This window comes from Carassius gibelio, chromosome A10 (genome assembly GCF_023724105.1).
Source record: "Carassius gibelio isolate Cgi1373 ecotype wild population from Czech Republic chromosome A10, carGib1.2-hapl.c, whole genome shotgun sequence".
NCBI lineage: Eukaryota > Metazoa > Chordata > Actinopteri > Cypriniformes > Cyprinidae > Carassius > Carassius gibelio.
The window spans coordinates 18,445,662-18,460,292 of NC_068380.1; the positions used below are offsets into that span (position 1 = coordinate 18,445,662).

General features: G+C 39.3%; 1 protein-coding gene across 2 annotated transcripts; it reads left to right on the forward strand.

The window, feature by feature from the left end:
* The first annotated feature begins 888 nt into the window (after positions 1-888).
* Positions 889-14,410, forward strand: LOC128021457 (sorting nexin-30). Of its 2 annotated transcripts, XM_052608690.1 has the most exons (9): positions 893-1,158; positions 3,490-3,678; positions 3,876-3,986; positions 4,143-4,301; positions 5,218-5,407; positions 7,910-8,109; positions 8,609-8,695; positions 9,431-9,583; positions 10,743-14,410. In XM_052608690.1, exons 1-9 carry the CDS (start codon positions 1,021-1,023, stop codon positions 10,812-10,814), a joined length of 1,299 nt encoding a protein of 432 aa, XP_052464650.1. In that variant the 5' UTR covers positions 893-1,020; the 3' UTR covers positions 10,815-14,410. The 2 variants fall into 2 exon arrangements, with proteins under 2 accessions (XP_052464651.1, XP_052464650.1); XM_052608691.1 differs by lacking the exons at positions 9,431-9,583; positions 10,743-14,410 and adding an exon at positions 8,810-9,387 and having other exon boundaries at positions 889-1,158.
* The last annotated feature ends 221 nt before the right edge of the window (positions 14,411-14,631 follow it).

Here is a 14,631-nt window from a genome sequence, read left to right on the forward strand (position 1 = left end):
GTCAAGTCAAGGAAAAACAGTAATATACTGTAAAATGTAAACGTCAGATTTACCAAATGAAAAATAAGTTAATTTAACTAAAATATTTGTGAACATCCATAGAAAAAAAATTAGGCAAAGTCATACACTGATAATGAGAGTAAATACTGAACTTGACTGTATTAATGTGTGTTTGCACAAGAGAGATCGTTTAATGTAGTTTTGTTGTTCACCATTGTGCTGTAGAGTAGAGCCGGTGCTTCAGTCAATGATGAGCCACAAATTCTGATTTTCTGCTGCTTTTTATAAAGGCAGTAAATGTGGAGTCGCTGATACAGTGGTGAGCTCTGTGTTAAGTACTTAACCACATACATGTGTAATACAGCTGACAATGAGCTGCAGTGATTTGAGTAAAAGTCATGTATTTAGTTACTTTATTACTGCACATTAAGTGTAAGAAATATTCCTTCTCAGTGGACTCAAATGAAATAAGTTCATAGTACTAACATCGTAGGAATGCTAGTTTAAAAACTCGAACTGTTTGAAGCAGTGGGAGTGGAGTTAATTTCCATGGTAGAATTTACGGTAAAATACTGTTAAAAAATAAGAGTGGTAAATTAATGGTTAAGAGCTGTAAATTAACAGTACTTTACTGGCACCCCTGCTGCCAGAAAATTACTGTTATTTAACGGCAATTTTTTTTACAGTGCATGTTTAATGGTTTCAGCTTCTTCTGAACAGATCCCGCAAAAATCTACTTCAACACGGAATATTTTCCGGAATAATTAGGATAAGCATTATTAATGAATCTAAACTAAATTTCCATCATTAACCTCCGATACGAACCAGTGTATTGATCGGTGAGTGCTTCCGAAGACTTTTAATTTGAAAAAAGGAGATGTTTTTTGTGACGAGTGACGAGGTCAGCTGACTGGTGTAGTTCAGCAGCTGCGCGGTGGTTGTCAGCTGACAGATGTTGTCCGTCTCGGTTCGTGCGGCTGTGAATCACAAACACCTGCTCGATCAGAGCCGATCGAGGCGATGAGTGCTGGCACCCCGCGATCACTGGCCTCGTCCGGGCAGAGAGCCCTCCAGGACATCAGCCACCCTCTGTCCGCCGAGGAGAGCGCACTGAGCCGCAGCCCAGATGTGCTGAACCCCAGCAGCGCTGGAGAGAGGGTGAGATCAGCGCGAGATCAGGATGAGATCAGGGCGACACGAGCCCTCGACCGCTGCTAGATAGAGCTGACACTGATGTCTACACTGTTATACTGATGAAAGGCGACTACTGTTAGTGTGTTTATCCAGCAGCAAACGGAACAGAGAAATGTCGTAACATGTTTTTAGTAAATATCGTGGTAATATGAAAAAAATGCAATCTTACTGTCTTGTTGATAAACATCCATCATGGTATTACCATGTTTTTGTTATGTACTCTCGCGGTGGTTTGCACGTGCACTATGAGTGTACCATGTGTTGAGTATTTACGCGTGCATGCTTTATTGTCCTCGTTGTGCCATGTACTGCAAACATATATGATCACTGTCATTATTTAGTAATTCGTGTGATGGTACACATCAGGAAACCATCACAGTATTTATTTTTGTGTGTGGAATGAATGGAGTGCTTTTTTTTAGACATTTAGGTTAATGCGATATTACTTTATTAATGATTAATTAATGATTTATGGAGAATTCACAATTGGCCTGCTTTTAAAAAAATGGGAGCATTTTCTGTTCAATCTAAAAACTAGTCAGATTAAATGATATGTATTGGATACACCAGATTTCAGCTGTTATTAATACTGATCAGTGTTGCACAAATCAAGGTTTATCAAATGCACACAAAAAATATGCAGCAAAATATTAATGTATGCCCAGAAAATGGAAATAAAAAATAAGAATTAGTTCACCCAAAAATGATAGCACCCTCAGGTCATCCAAGATATAGATTTAGAGTTTGTTTCTTCATCAGATTTGAAGAAATGTAGCATTGCATCAGTGTCTCATCCATGTAGTGAATGGGTGCCGTCAGAATGAGAGTCCAAACAGCTGATAAAAACATCACCATAATCCACAGCACTCCAGTCCATCAGTTAACGTCTTGCATGGAGTTCATTTTCAGCTAATTCTCATTTTCAGGTGAACTGTTCCTTTAAGACTTAAAGCAGAAGGAAAGTTAGAGTGAAACATGAAGAATAGAAGATTGTATATGAATGCTGCTTAAACCTGTTGTGCAGAAGTTCAAATATTAAAATAGTAAGACCGCACAGGAGCGTTTCGTGTCTGTACTCGGTTCAACAGAGCTGTGTTGAGCTCGCTGCAGCTGACTGAGACGCTGCTAAATCAAGAGTTTGTTGTGTTTTACTCAGTGACACGGAAGACTTGTTTTAGAGAAAACTGCTCATTTTGAGCTCATGAATTTATTGTGGCTTTCAGCTGTTTATTGGATACATTAAAGGGTTAGTTCACCCAAATATTACAATGATGTCATTAATAACTCACCCTCATGTCTTTCCAAACCTGTGAGACCTCCGTTTATCTTCTGAACACAGTTTAAGATATTTTAGCTTTAGTCCGAGAGCTCTCAGTCCCGCCGTTGAATCTGTGTGTACGGTATACTGTCCGTGTCCAGAAACATACACATACAAGTATGTCCACATCTGGAGGAAAAACTCCAATATCTGTTTTCTTTTCTTTTTTTCTCTCTTTTTTAACATTTGAAAGATTAACAACTTCTGTATTACAAACGAAATAAAATGCCTTATAAAATCACTGTTACGTTCTCCTTGACTATAATTTAATCATACATTAAGTTTCTAAGTTTTTTTTTTTTTTTTTTATTTGTTTGTAACTGAAACTTTTATGAATTAATTAAAAAAAAAATTCATCAGATGTCATTTGTATTATTTCTACCAACTTTTAAACCACATGCCTAGGATTGCTCAAGAAAACACTGAATTATTGTTCATGAGTGTAACGCAGCACAGATGTCCACTACACTTCCAGCCTTGAATGAGTGAGTTTTGTAGTTTTCTTAGGTCTAATATCACTCATAAGGAAGGCAGAAACAAGTCCTGTATTGATAAAGATGGAAGGATTGTTGCATGTTTATTTCTCATTCGTGTGCATTAATCCTGGTTTCTGCTGTTCAGTTCACGTAAAAAAAAAAAAAAAAAAAAAAAAAAAATATATATATATATATATATATATATATATATATATATATATATATATATATATATATATAATGTATATGAGTGTGTGTGTGATTTTTAAAATTTTTAAAAGTGTTTTATGCTATGCTATATATTTATAGTTAGTTGAAAGCAATATTGTGAAACGTTATTGCAATAAAATAACCAAATATCTGTTAAATAAATTTGGTTTCATTTTTTATTTTTTTGGGAGGTTTTTGTGTGTGCGTATATTCTCATTTACATTATTCTGTTTCCAAAATATCAACGTTTAGCTCCATGAAGTCAGTCTTTTTGTGTTTCCCCGCCCCCAGGACCTGATCCTGGCCAATGGGACTCCAATAGACACATCAAGCCCCGCCTCCTCTTCATCTCTGCTGAACCGACTACAGCTCGATGACGATCTGGACGGAGAAACACGAGATCTGTTTGTGACTGTAGACGACCCCAAGAAACACGTGTCTACTATGGAGACATATATCACCTACAGAGTCTGCACAAAGGTCAGAGGGCAACGCTCACAGAATTGTTGAACTCTAAGCTACTGGTTTGCTCCAGTTTGACTACACTGTGGCTGCTCTAGTGACTGATTAGTTATTGATAACTAGGTACTTTTTCCTCTTTGCTTCTGTAACATGCTCACTGTGGCATGGGTCTAATTAGAAACAGCCAATCACACTTGTTTGTGTGTGACCTACAGACCACCAGAACAGAGTTTGACCTGCCTGAGTACTCTGTAAGACGGCGCTACCAGGACTTTGACTGGCTGAGGAACAAATTAGAGGAAAGCCAACCCACCCATCTTATTCCAGTAGGTAGAGGACAAGCCCTCAATGCACTGCTCTCTAAAACACTAGTTTGAATTGTTTTGGACTTGGTCCGGTCACTCATATTACTACTAAGATTAAGCAAAATCATCTATTTCAGACCACGCGACGGACTACATTTGTTGTTATTTCTCTTTTAGCCGTTGCCTGAGAAGTTTGTGGTGAAGGGCGTTGTGGACCGCTTCTCAGAGGAGTTTGTGGAGACCAGGAGAAAGGCACTAGACAAGTTCCTCAAACGTGTAGCGGATCATCCGGTGCTCTCTTTCAATGAACACTTCAATGCCTTTCTCTCAGCAAAGGTCAGTTCTTTAAAGTCAGCATGGAGTAAAAAATACACACTGCACACTGCATATAATAGACAGAGCTGGGTAGTAACTGATTATGTGATCAGATTACTCAAAATATGTGTATAATACATTTTAAAATGCTGATAATCAGAGTACAGTTACTTTTTTCAGAATAAAAACACCTCTCAAGCTATTAGACCACGTATGAAACAAGTATGCAAGTTGTAATATCGAATGCATTTTAAGATGTTGATTAATAGAATTATCTTGTAGTGAATGATTCATTCGTGTTTCATTTTATCAAAATGTTTTGTAATGTGAATTCAGTATCATAACTAGGTCTTCTGGTGAAACAATACTTCTCTATGGTGACATAAACAGGTCTCATCCAATCATTTAGACATCTTAAACCCTGTCCTAAACTCCGCCCCTGCAATGTCATGTTCATCTGCCTCCACTTGTAAATGCCACGCCCACATCTCAACATCCAATCAACAACTGATGCACAGAACCAAGCCCCGCCCTACAGTTTTTCTTTTTTTGATCTATTTCATTCAGATGTAGAGGAAAATATCTTCGAATCATAGCGACTTTAATGTTCCTGAAGGGTTAGAATTCAAGGTTACTAAATAGTCCCAACTGACATTATAAAGGAAAATAATTCGGAAACATGGCTCGTAAGCGTGAAGGAAATGTATAAATGTGTCCTGCTTCAAGTTTCTCAGCCTGTCTGTGTTGGATTGCCTTACTAGCTGTTTATGACCAGATCCAGAGGTCTTTCTGAGTAGCCCAACAACATTGAGCTTTTGGGATATGTTGCTAGTAGCCTATATATTCCAACATGGAAAGCTTGTTCCAGAAACTCAATGTTTTGATTGGATTTGGCAGGGTTTTCTTGGCCGTGATGTACTGTATGCTTGACTTTCAGGACTTGAATAAGCGTCAAGGCCTGGCTCTGCTGACTAAAATGGGTGAATCTGTGAAGTATGTGACGGTGGGTTATAAACTGAGGGCACGGCCGTTGGAGTTTGCCGCCATGGGCGAATATCTGGATGTTTTCACACAGAAACTGGGCACCATTGACAGGATAGCACAGCGAATCATCAAAGAGCAATCAGGTAAAGAGTGTCCCACTGGCCTTTTAAAAGATATCTATTCATTCTTCCATCCTAAAGGCCCCTATATACTGATTATTCTTTAGGAAGGGGTAAAACTGTTAAAAAAAAACCCTTTATGGCAGTCTACTGTTTATATAACATCCCAGTACTGCCTGTGCTGCTGAGAGCTGCCTTTAGATGAATATGTAAGTATGTGCTGCGCACTTTCTTGTCAATAACAAATAAACACAACAACAACAAGAGCAGTGAGAAAACAGCAGTTAAGAAAGCATCTGATCATAGCCATGTGGATGTTTGCACAAGCTTTGCACTCTGTGCTCCAGTCAAGTCCAGTCACGTTTATTTAAAAATCACCTTATGAAATAGACAGCGTTAAAACAAGCAGCCTTACATGAATTGACATTACATTATTAGAATTACACGTCAGTTTCTACATTCAAGCAGCTCTCCATTGTTAGTTTTTTACCCGTAGATGTCTGATCTAGACGGACTGAACAGAAGAAAGCAACGAAAGACGTGCGTGTACTGTACCTGTTACATAATCACCCTAAAAAACAAAGAAAAAAAAATAGCATAATCAGAAAACAATAATCAGTGCAAATGGTTTCAAAATTATTCGCAGCACAACTGTTTTCAACATTGATAAATCAGCATATTAGAATGATTTCTAAGATTTTTAATGGGGTTTTTTTGTCTCTTATGCTATTTATTGCTATTTTAACGCTGCATTTATTTTATCAAAAAGACAGTAATTTTGTGAAACATTGTTACAATTTAAAATAAGTGTTTTCTATGTGAATATATTGTAAACTCTAATTTATTCCTGTGATGCGCAGCTGTATTTCCAGCATCATTACTCCGGTCTTCAGTGTCACATGATCTTCAGAAATCATTCTGATATACTGATTTATTATCAATGTTGGAAAAAGTTGTGCTTTTTAATTGTTTCCGGAGCCTGTAATACATTTTTTTTAGAGATGTTCCGATACCCTTTTTCTCTTCCCGATACCGATTCCGATACCTGGGCTCAGGGTATCGGCCGATACCGAGTACTGATCCGATACCTGGGTGTATATCTGTATATACAGCTGTATATATTACTAGCCCTGTGTAAATTGCTAGAATTTTTTTATGGTGTGCTTCAGACAGATCCCTCAATAAAACATGAACAAATACATGGTGAACTACTGTATTTATTACAGTATTTTTATTATCTAACATGAATTTGACAGTATTATTTATTTTCTTATGCAAAAAAGAACTTCAAATGCAGCCAAAAATCTAACACCGCAAACTAAAAAAGGTATTTAAGTTTTACAATATAACTGTATAAAAAAACTGCAACAAATAAGTCTAGGAATATAAAAAAAGATCTATTAATCAGATAATCTCTAACAAGTAAAAAACAAGTAAAAAACAAGCAACCATCTAGGCATAATTATTATTATTATAGAGATGTATTATTATTACTGTAGGCTACAACAGTAGCTTTATATATTGTCAATTTACTCATGTAAACCAAACATTTATTTTCATGGGCTGCCATGAAGATCTTTGAGTGTCTGTGTTTATGATATGACAGTATTCTCAAATGAAACGGTAAATTCTCATGAAGTGACGGTTTATGCGTTCGTGTCCTCATGACACACAGCAGAGACTACAAAACAGCGAGCTCTCGCGCATCTGTGCCAGTCACCCACAGAGATGTAGATTTTGCGGGAGTAATATTTAAATAGTATTTTGCAGTTTAATATTCACAGACACTAGTATATATTCGGCTACTGTCTGGAGCCCTGCGTTTTGACTTACACGGAAGCGACTGAACGCAGTTGCCGGTACTGAATATACTCGAGAGTCTGTAACTACCGGTACTACAGAGACATACTGCTAACCACTGATCTATAATATAGTAGCGGCTTCACTGTCTTTTGGCAGTTTAGAATGTGATGAGTGATCCAGTCATATTTAGATAAGGGCTGCTAACGCGTTTTCATTTCTTCTTCGCTGCTCTAAACAGGGGTTGCTTGTGGCAACACAGCACAACTTCCTGTGTTTTCAATGCATTTTGAGCAGCGAAGAAGAACCGTGCAGCGGTTAGGCAAAGCTTGCGGTCATAACTAGGTCTTTTTTAAGAAAATGGTATCGGATCGGTATATGGGTTCATGTACTCGCCGATGCCGATGCCAGAATTTGTTGTGGTATCGGAGATATTTCCGATACTAGTATCGGAATCGGAACAACTCTAGGATTCTTTGATGAATAAGGATTTAAAAAGAACAGCATTTATTTGAAATAGCAATCTTTTCTAACTTCATACACAGTAAATTTGTTTTCTTTCTCTTTTTGAAAGAAATTAATACTTTTATCAAGCAAGGGTTTTTCAGATCAGATCTAGGATGCTGCCTCAGAAGCAGGGTAGCGCAAAAGGTTTTTGCAATTTGCAAAAATGTAGAAAACAGTGCTCTTTAAGGAGAGAGTTGAGTCACTGTTTCTGTGTGTCAGAGTTCCTGATGGAGCTGAGAGAGTACGGGCCGGTGTACTCCTCCTGGTCATCTTTTGAGGAGGACCTCCATGACCCTCTGGAGGGGGTGTCGGGGTGCGTGTCCAACTGCTCCAGCGCTCTGGAGGAGCTGACGGAGGACATGAGCGAAGACTTCCTCCCTGTGCTCAGAGAATACGGCCTGTACATCGAGTCCATGAAGGTGTGAGCTTCTTAGTCATTTCTTCCATGTGAATTATAATTCGATTCAGCATTAATGTGGAGCGACCAGCAGAGTTTCCCTCATCCATCTACTGGAAAATAATTCATGTCGTTTGGAAACAGACCGAATGCAGAATCCTTCACTTCCTTTCTATCCTCTGACTGTTTGCAAAAGGATTGCAATGGCGTAGAGTTATTTCTCACCGCATATTCTCCCAAAACTAAGCTTGGGCTTAGTAATTTTTTTCGATCATATTTCCTTTCTCCCACGAGTCACTGCAGGATTATTACAGAGAGACGTCCAGGATTTCTGGGAAGCAACGAGAAGCATTTTAATAGCTTTCATATTTGTGTCATGACACCGAACACATTTCATTATCTAGTTTGAGGCAGGAAGCATGTGAAATGCATTTGTGTCAGTTTTTATTGGCCATAGACAGAGAAAGTGAGATTGGAGAATGTAAACTGCAACCGTTCACAAACCTCTTGTCGTTTGTCAGAATGTGCTGAAGAAGAGAGACCAAGTTCAAGCTGAATATGAAACAAAGTTGGAGGCAGTCGTGTTCAGGGAGGACAAAAAGTCCCCGGTGAGTTACATTTCTTTGCTAACTCTGATTTGCAGGGCTTTTAGAGCGGAGTTTATTAAAGAAATAGCTCATGCACAAATGAAAAATTTGCTGAACATTTACTGTTATCCTCAGGCCATCCAAGATTAGGATGAGTTTGTTTCTTCATCAAATTTGGAGAAATGTAGCATTGCATCAGTGTCTCATCAGTGGATGCTCTGCAGTGAATGGGTGCCGTCAGAATGAGAGTCCAAACAGCTGATAAAAACATCACCATAATCCACAGCACTCCAGTCCATCAGTTAATGTCTTGAGAAGGTAAAAGCTGTTTATAAGAAACAAATCCATCATTAAGATGTTAACTTCTGACCAATATATGAGTTTATAATTCAAAATAACACTTCCTCCAGTGAATATGTTCTTCTCCTGTTTTCCTCTCATATCAAAATCCACCAACATATATGTTTAGAGTTATTAAACGGTGCTTGATCTGTGCAGATCTCTCTCCTGATTCAGATGATTTCACTGGAGAAAGCAGTATTATGGATTATGGACTTGTATCTTATCTAAATAACAATGGTTTAAAGTTCAACATATTAATGATGGATTTGTTTGCTATGGACTGGATTGGTGTGGATTATTGTGATGTTTTTATCAGCTGTTTGGACTCTTATTCTGCCGGCACCCATTCACTGGTGAACGTCTTGTCCAGTATTGAGGTGTATTCTGTGATGGGGGTCTGGATGTTCTTGGCAGGTTTCCTCTGACGTGGAGAAGTGCCAGGACCGTGTGGAGTGTTTCAACGCTGACCTGAAGGCCGACTGGGACCGCTGGCAGAACAACAAGCGGCAGGACTTCAGACAGCTGCTGACCGGCATGGCCGACAGAAACATCCAGTACTACGAGAAGGTCAGCAAGCTTTCTGCACCCGGAAGAGTGAAACGTGGAGTCTTTAACCTGTAAAATAATCACATTTTGTTTCTTGCTGCCTGAAATGTTCACATAGCGCTGCTGAATTCAGTCAGAGGAGCGCTCTTATTTCCTCATTCACGTCATTGAATATTGATATACAGAAGTTCTTCAGTATTGATCGTGTTGCTTCAACTCTCAAGACACCCCGAAATCAAAAGGAAGGAAACAGGAAATTACGTTTTGTGTTAAGAACATAAACATTTATTCATTTTTTATTATTTGCATTGTGGCAATTGGTGTTGTTATTAACTAAAACTACTAAAAAATCTTATTTATAAAATAAAAAATTGAAGTAAAATATAAATAATACATGGGAAAAACTTTAAAATCTTAGAAATTTTGTCTTAGAAACAGTTTGCTATTTATAATAATAAAAATACTTGACATTTTTACTTGAAATAAAAGCCAAGCAGATTAAATTGAATTTAAAAGCTAAATAGGACCCACATAAAAATGACTCAAAATGAAAGTTGAAGCTAAAAATAATAAAATATGAGCTAATTCAAAATATTAATAAATAATATAATGGTATATGAATAATGCTAAATAAAACTATATATTTATGTATACACCTGTCATTACTGTATTCTGAAACGCCATTACAGAAATGGCAATTAATCTTGTAAAATCTGGGTATGTAAAAAAAAAAAAAAAAAGTTTTTCAAAAAAATGATAAGTATAATTTCGGGTTTGTATCACAATGTGCATTATAGCACTCAAATGTTTTTCTTCATGTTATCGTAATTTTAATGTGATTGAGAATTTGATTAATGCTATTAATTAAAGTTATAAGTAATCTGTTAAATGAGAATTATTTTTTAGTTACTGTAATTGTAATTTAATTTATGATTTATGTATTTTTTATTTTATTATTGTAATGAATTGTATTATTATTTTTACATATATTTTACAAGATTAATTGCCAATTTAAGTCTTAATGCCAATTCTAGATGTGTCCCTCCTGCAGCATGTCCCATGTGAAACAGGTTTAGGGAACCGTGTGTGTGTGTGTGTGTGTGTGTGTCTAGTCAAAACCGAGTTGTGTGAGATGAAGTGGCTTTGTCCCTGACTTTCTGCTGTTGCTTCTGTCCCACAGTGCCTTGCAGCGTGGGAGTCCCTCATTCCTCTCTTACAGGACAAACAGGACACGAAAGGAGAAACGAACTGAGCGTGTGTTTGAGCCGTTCTCTCAGCTCGTGATGCTGCGACTCCTCGGACCTGTCCTCCGCCAGCAGAGCTCTCACAGGACGGGACACTACAGGAGCGGATGACCTCCAACCATTCCTTTTTGTAAAGTGTCTTTATTTGTTAAAGCCCATCAAATGCTTGTGTTTCGATGCTGATCCGTCCAAGGGAACATAGAAATCAGTGTTTTTTGGTTCACGAAGAGTCCCGCCGAAGGTTTGCCAACATTCCTCTTGCCAAAGATGTGGAACTGAAGTCTGATATCTCCTCTGCTTTTTTCCAACATGGCCTCTGGCATCACAAAAGCCTTGCACTCGCTCGTCATACTCTAAACTCAGCTGCTGCGTTGAAATGATGGATGTCTTCCCAGCCACACTTGACCTCGTTAAATATTTATGACAGAATATGTGTCATAATGATTTGTACTTGTCTTAATGGGGCAGTGTATGTGTTCGGGACATCTAGTCGAGTGGATTAATGTGAGGTGAATGTACTGTGGGACGCTTCCTGTGGAATAATGCAGAGCGGTTCATCTCCAGTAATATACACACAATCTGGTAAATGTTTTTGGCAGCTGTTACATCATTCTGTGGTTATACAGTACAAGACAGTAATGCGTTACTCTTCAAAGGTTTGGGGTCAGTAAGTTTATTGTTAAATGATTTTGATAGAACTCTCTTCTGCTCACCATTTGATACAAAAATAAAAACAGTAATCTTGTGAGATGTTATGATAATTTTAAATAAATTCTGTTGTAATTAAAATGTCATTTATTCCTGTGATCAAAGCAGATTTTCCAGTCTTCAGTGTCACATGATCTTCAGAAATAATTCTGATATACCGATTTGCTGCTCAAGAAACATTTCTGATTGAAGACAGGTTTTTATTTTATTGTTTTGGGAAACGTTATTTTTCAGGATTCTTTGATGAATAGAAGTTTTGAAAGAATTGTCTTAGTATCCATTTCATGTGTGTTTGCTGAATAAAAGTATTTGCTTATAAAAGTCTGCCTGACCCCAGCTTTTGCACAGTAATGTTTTGGAGTCATGAAAGCCAAACCAACCAAAATCTTTCTTTTCAACACTGCTGATGCAAAGCGCTTCTGAACATGTTTTTGGGTGATTCTCACTAAAACTGTAGAAATGCCTGGGCTTTGTTTCTGCCACTAATCACAACAATACTTATCATGAAGTACGCATCGTATACCTGAGTGCCGCGCGCTATTTCGCTCAGTTTTCATTTCCTTCAGGAAAGCGAATCATCTGTGCCCTAGTAATCATCTCGCGTTCTCAGTGGTTATTTTTCCGAGCAGTGTTAACTCCTCTTTGTGGGCGCAATGAATTTTCGGAAATGTAAGGAACCGTGTACCAGGTTCATCACGAAGGGAGATTCCAATGAAAGGTGCGTAGTGTGCTTTCTTCTTGCCCCCACTGTGATGGCTGTGGCTTAGATTACTGCGCTTGAGGGTAGAAGTGTTTTCTAATGTCGCCCCGCGTCTAACCCCCGCCATGTCACTTCTGCGGCTGCCGAGGCACCGCATGAGACAATGGCTTGGGGAGACACGTGCTACTTGGATTATGAGGACAGCGCTGCGCTGGAATTTTCTCCATAACGCTCGTTCTCCCCTACCCTAGTGCACGAAAAGAGCTTTGTCGAACCAGTCGTTTTCTCAAACGAGATTTACAGCCCACCCCGGAGGCATATAATGCTATCTGCTTCGGTTATGGACGTTACGACGACGACATCTTATCCTCGGGGTCTGAGGACAGGAGAAGCGCGTTTCCCACTCCTACAGCGAGCTGTTGGATGTGGTGTCTCGCACGGTGGGTAAACTGGGACTGGATTGGGAGGTTGAGAAGGCCGAGGCCCAACCTTCATCTAAGCTGGACGACCGTTTCCTAACTAGTCGTACACCTGTGCAGCCCCGAAGGCCCTTGCCTTTCTTCCCGGACCTCCACCAGGAGGTTTTGAGGTCCTGGAAACAGCCGTACTCGGCACGCATCACTAACGCCGTCTGGATTACTTCATATGCACCCTTTTCAGTGGTGGACGAAAAGTCAGAACATTTCACCCCGTTGTCTTCTGCATTGGACAATTTCGGTGACACAGAGTTGTGTTATGTCAATAAAACAATGGATGTCAACCGAATTCCTTCTAGCCGTAGTTTGGCTGGGGATTTGTGCTTCCCGATAGACTGTCACGACGGACGCGTCTTTGACCGGTTGGGGAGCTGTTTGTCAAGGGCGCCAGGTCACGGAGTGTGGACGGCGACACAACGCAGTTGGCATATAAGCAGGTTGGAATTACTGGCAGTTTTTCTAGCTCTCCAGTATTTCTCAAATCTGCTGATTGGCCGTCATGTACTGCTCAGGTCAGACAACATAGCGGTTGTGTCATATCTGAATCATCAAGGAGGATTACGCTCTCGCCCCCTGTGCAGGATGGCAAAAAATATTCTTCTTTGGTCTCAGAACAGATTTCTGTCGATCCGAGCGGTTCATGTCCCCGGACGTTTGAACTTCGGAGTGGATTTGCTATCCAGACAGACTCTGGAACAGGGGGAATGGTTGCATCCCCAAACGGTGAGCCTATAATGGCAGATCTTTGGAGAAGCAAGAGTGGACTTATTCGTGTCGAGCATGACTACGCATTGCCCGCTGTGGTTCTCCCTATGCCCTCCACCGTTTGAGCCCTTGGAAACTATACCGGATAAAATCCTGACTCTAAAGACAGTTCTTCTTGTGGCTTTATCCTCCCTCAAGAGAGTTTGGGATTTACAGGCTTTTTCTGTTTCACCCTCGTGCATGGAATTTGCACCAGACTCTGTGAAGGTATTGCTGCGACCAAGGCCTAATTACGGCCCTAGGGTTGCTTCTAACCCTTTCCGCTTTCTACAAGTGGTCTTGGAGGCTTTACCCCCAGCAGAGGCGGGGTCAGGAGATCTGAGTCTTTAACCTGTCAGAGCGCTAAAGACTTATGTTGATCGAACAGCCCCATGGCGTGAGTCTGACCAGCTGTTTGTCTGTTTCGGACACAAGAATAAAGGCCGTTCCATACCTTGATAGCATTCTTCTTCTTCAGTTCATGAAATCTGAGCGAAATAGCGCGCGACACTCAGGTATACGATGCGTACGCATGCATGGGGTGGTGCCAAGCGCTATTTGGCCAATAGGATTGGTGGGATGGTATAGGGCTTCAGACATTCGTCACACCGAGAGGTGTTCCCATACGGTGATGTCACCGCAGCATCTCGTTCCCTATTCAGGGAACAGTGGTTACATACGTAACCAAGATGTTTTTTTTTTTTTTTATTGTTGTTATTTGCGTTGGGACTTTATATATTTCTTTGTATGTATATATCATTGTTATGTTTATTTAATATAATTTTTTTATTTGTACAAATTACATTATATTTCTGCCCTTTTGTTTTTTCAGTAATATGTTGCTTGAGGAAATAGTTAAATTGCTTTATCACAGAAATCAAAGCTGGTCCTGAAAATTAGGCTTCATTTTCTGTTTCTCCCCCTAATTAATCACCGAAAAAGGAGAATAAAAACAAAATCAATTTACTGTTACACACACACTTGTATATATTTGTTAAACATTTTTAAGTTAATTCTCCATCAATGATGCAATTAGTAATGTAGAAAAGTTTAGTCCGAGTTGGTCCTCTAGTGTCTGAGCACAGTGCTTTTCTGTCATCAGCATCTTCTCATTTCCTTTTGACCTTTTCTTTCACCTTCATCCTCTCAGACATCCTCACAGATCTTCTGTCTGGAAGCATAGACTGTTTCCTATGT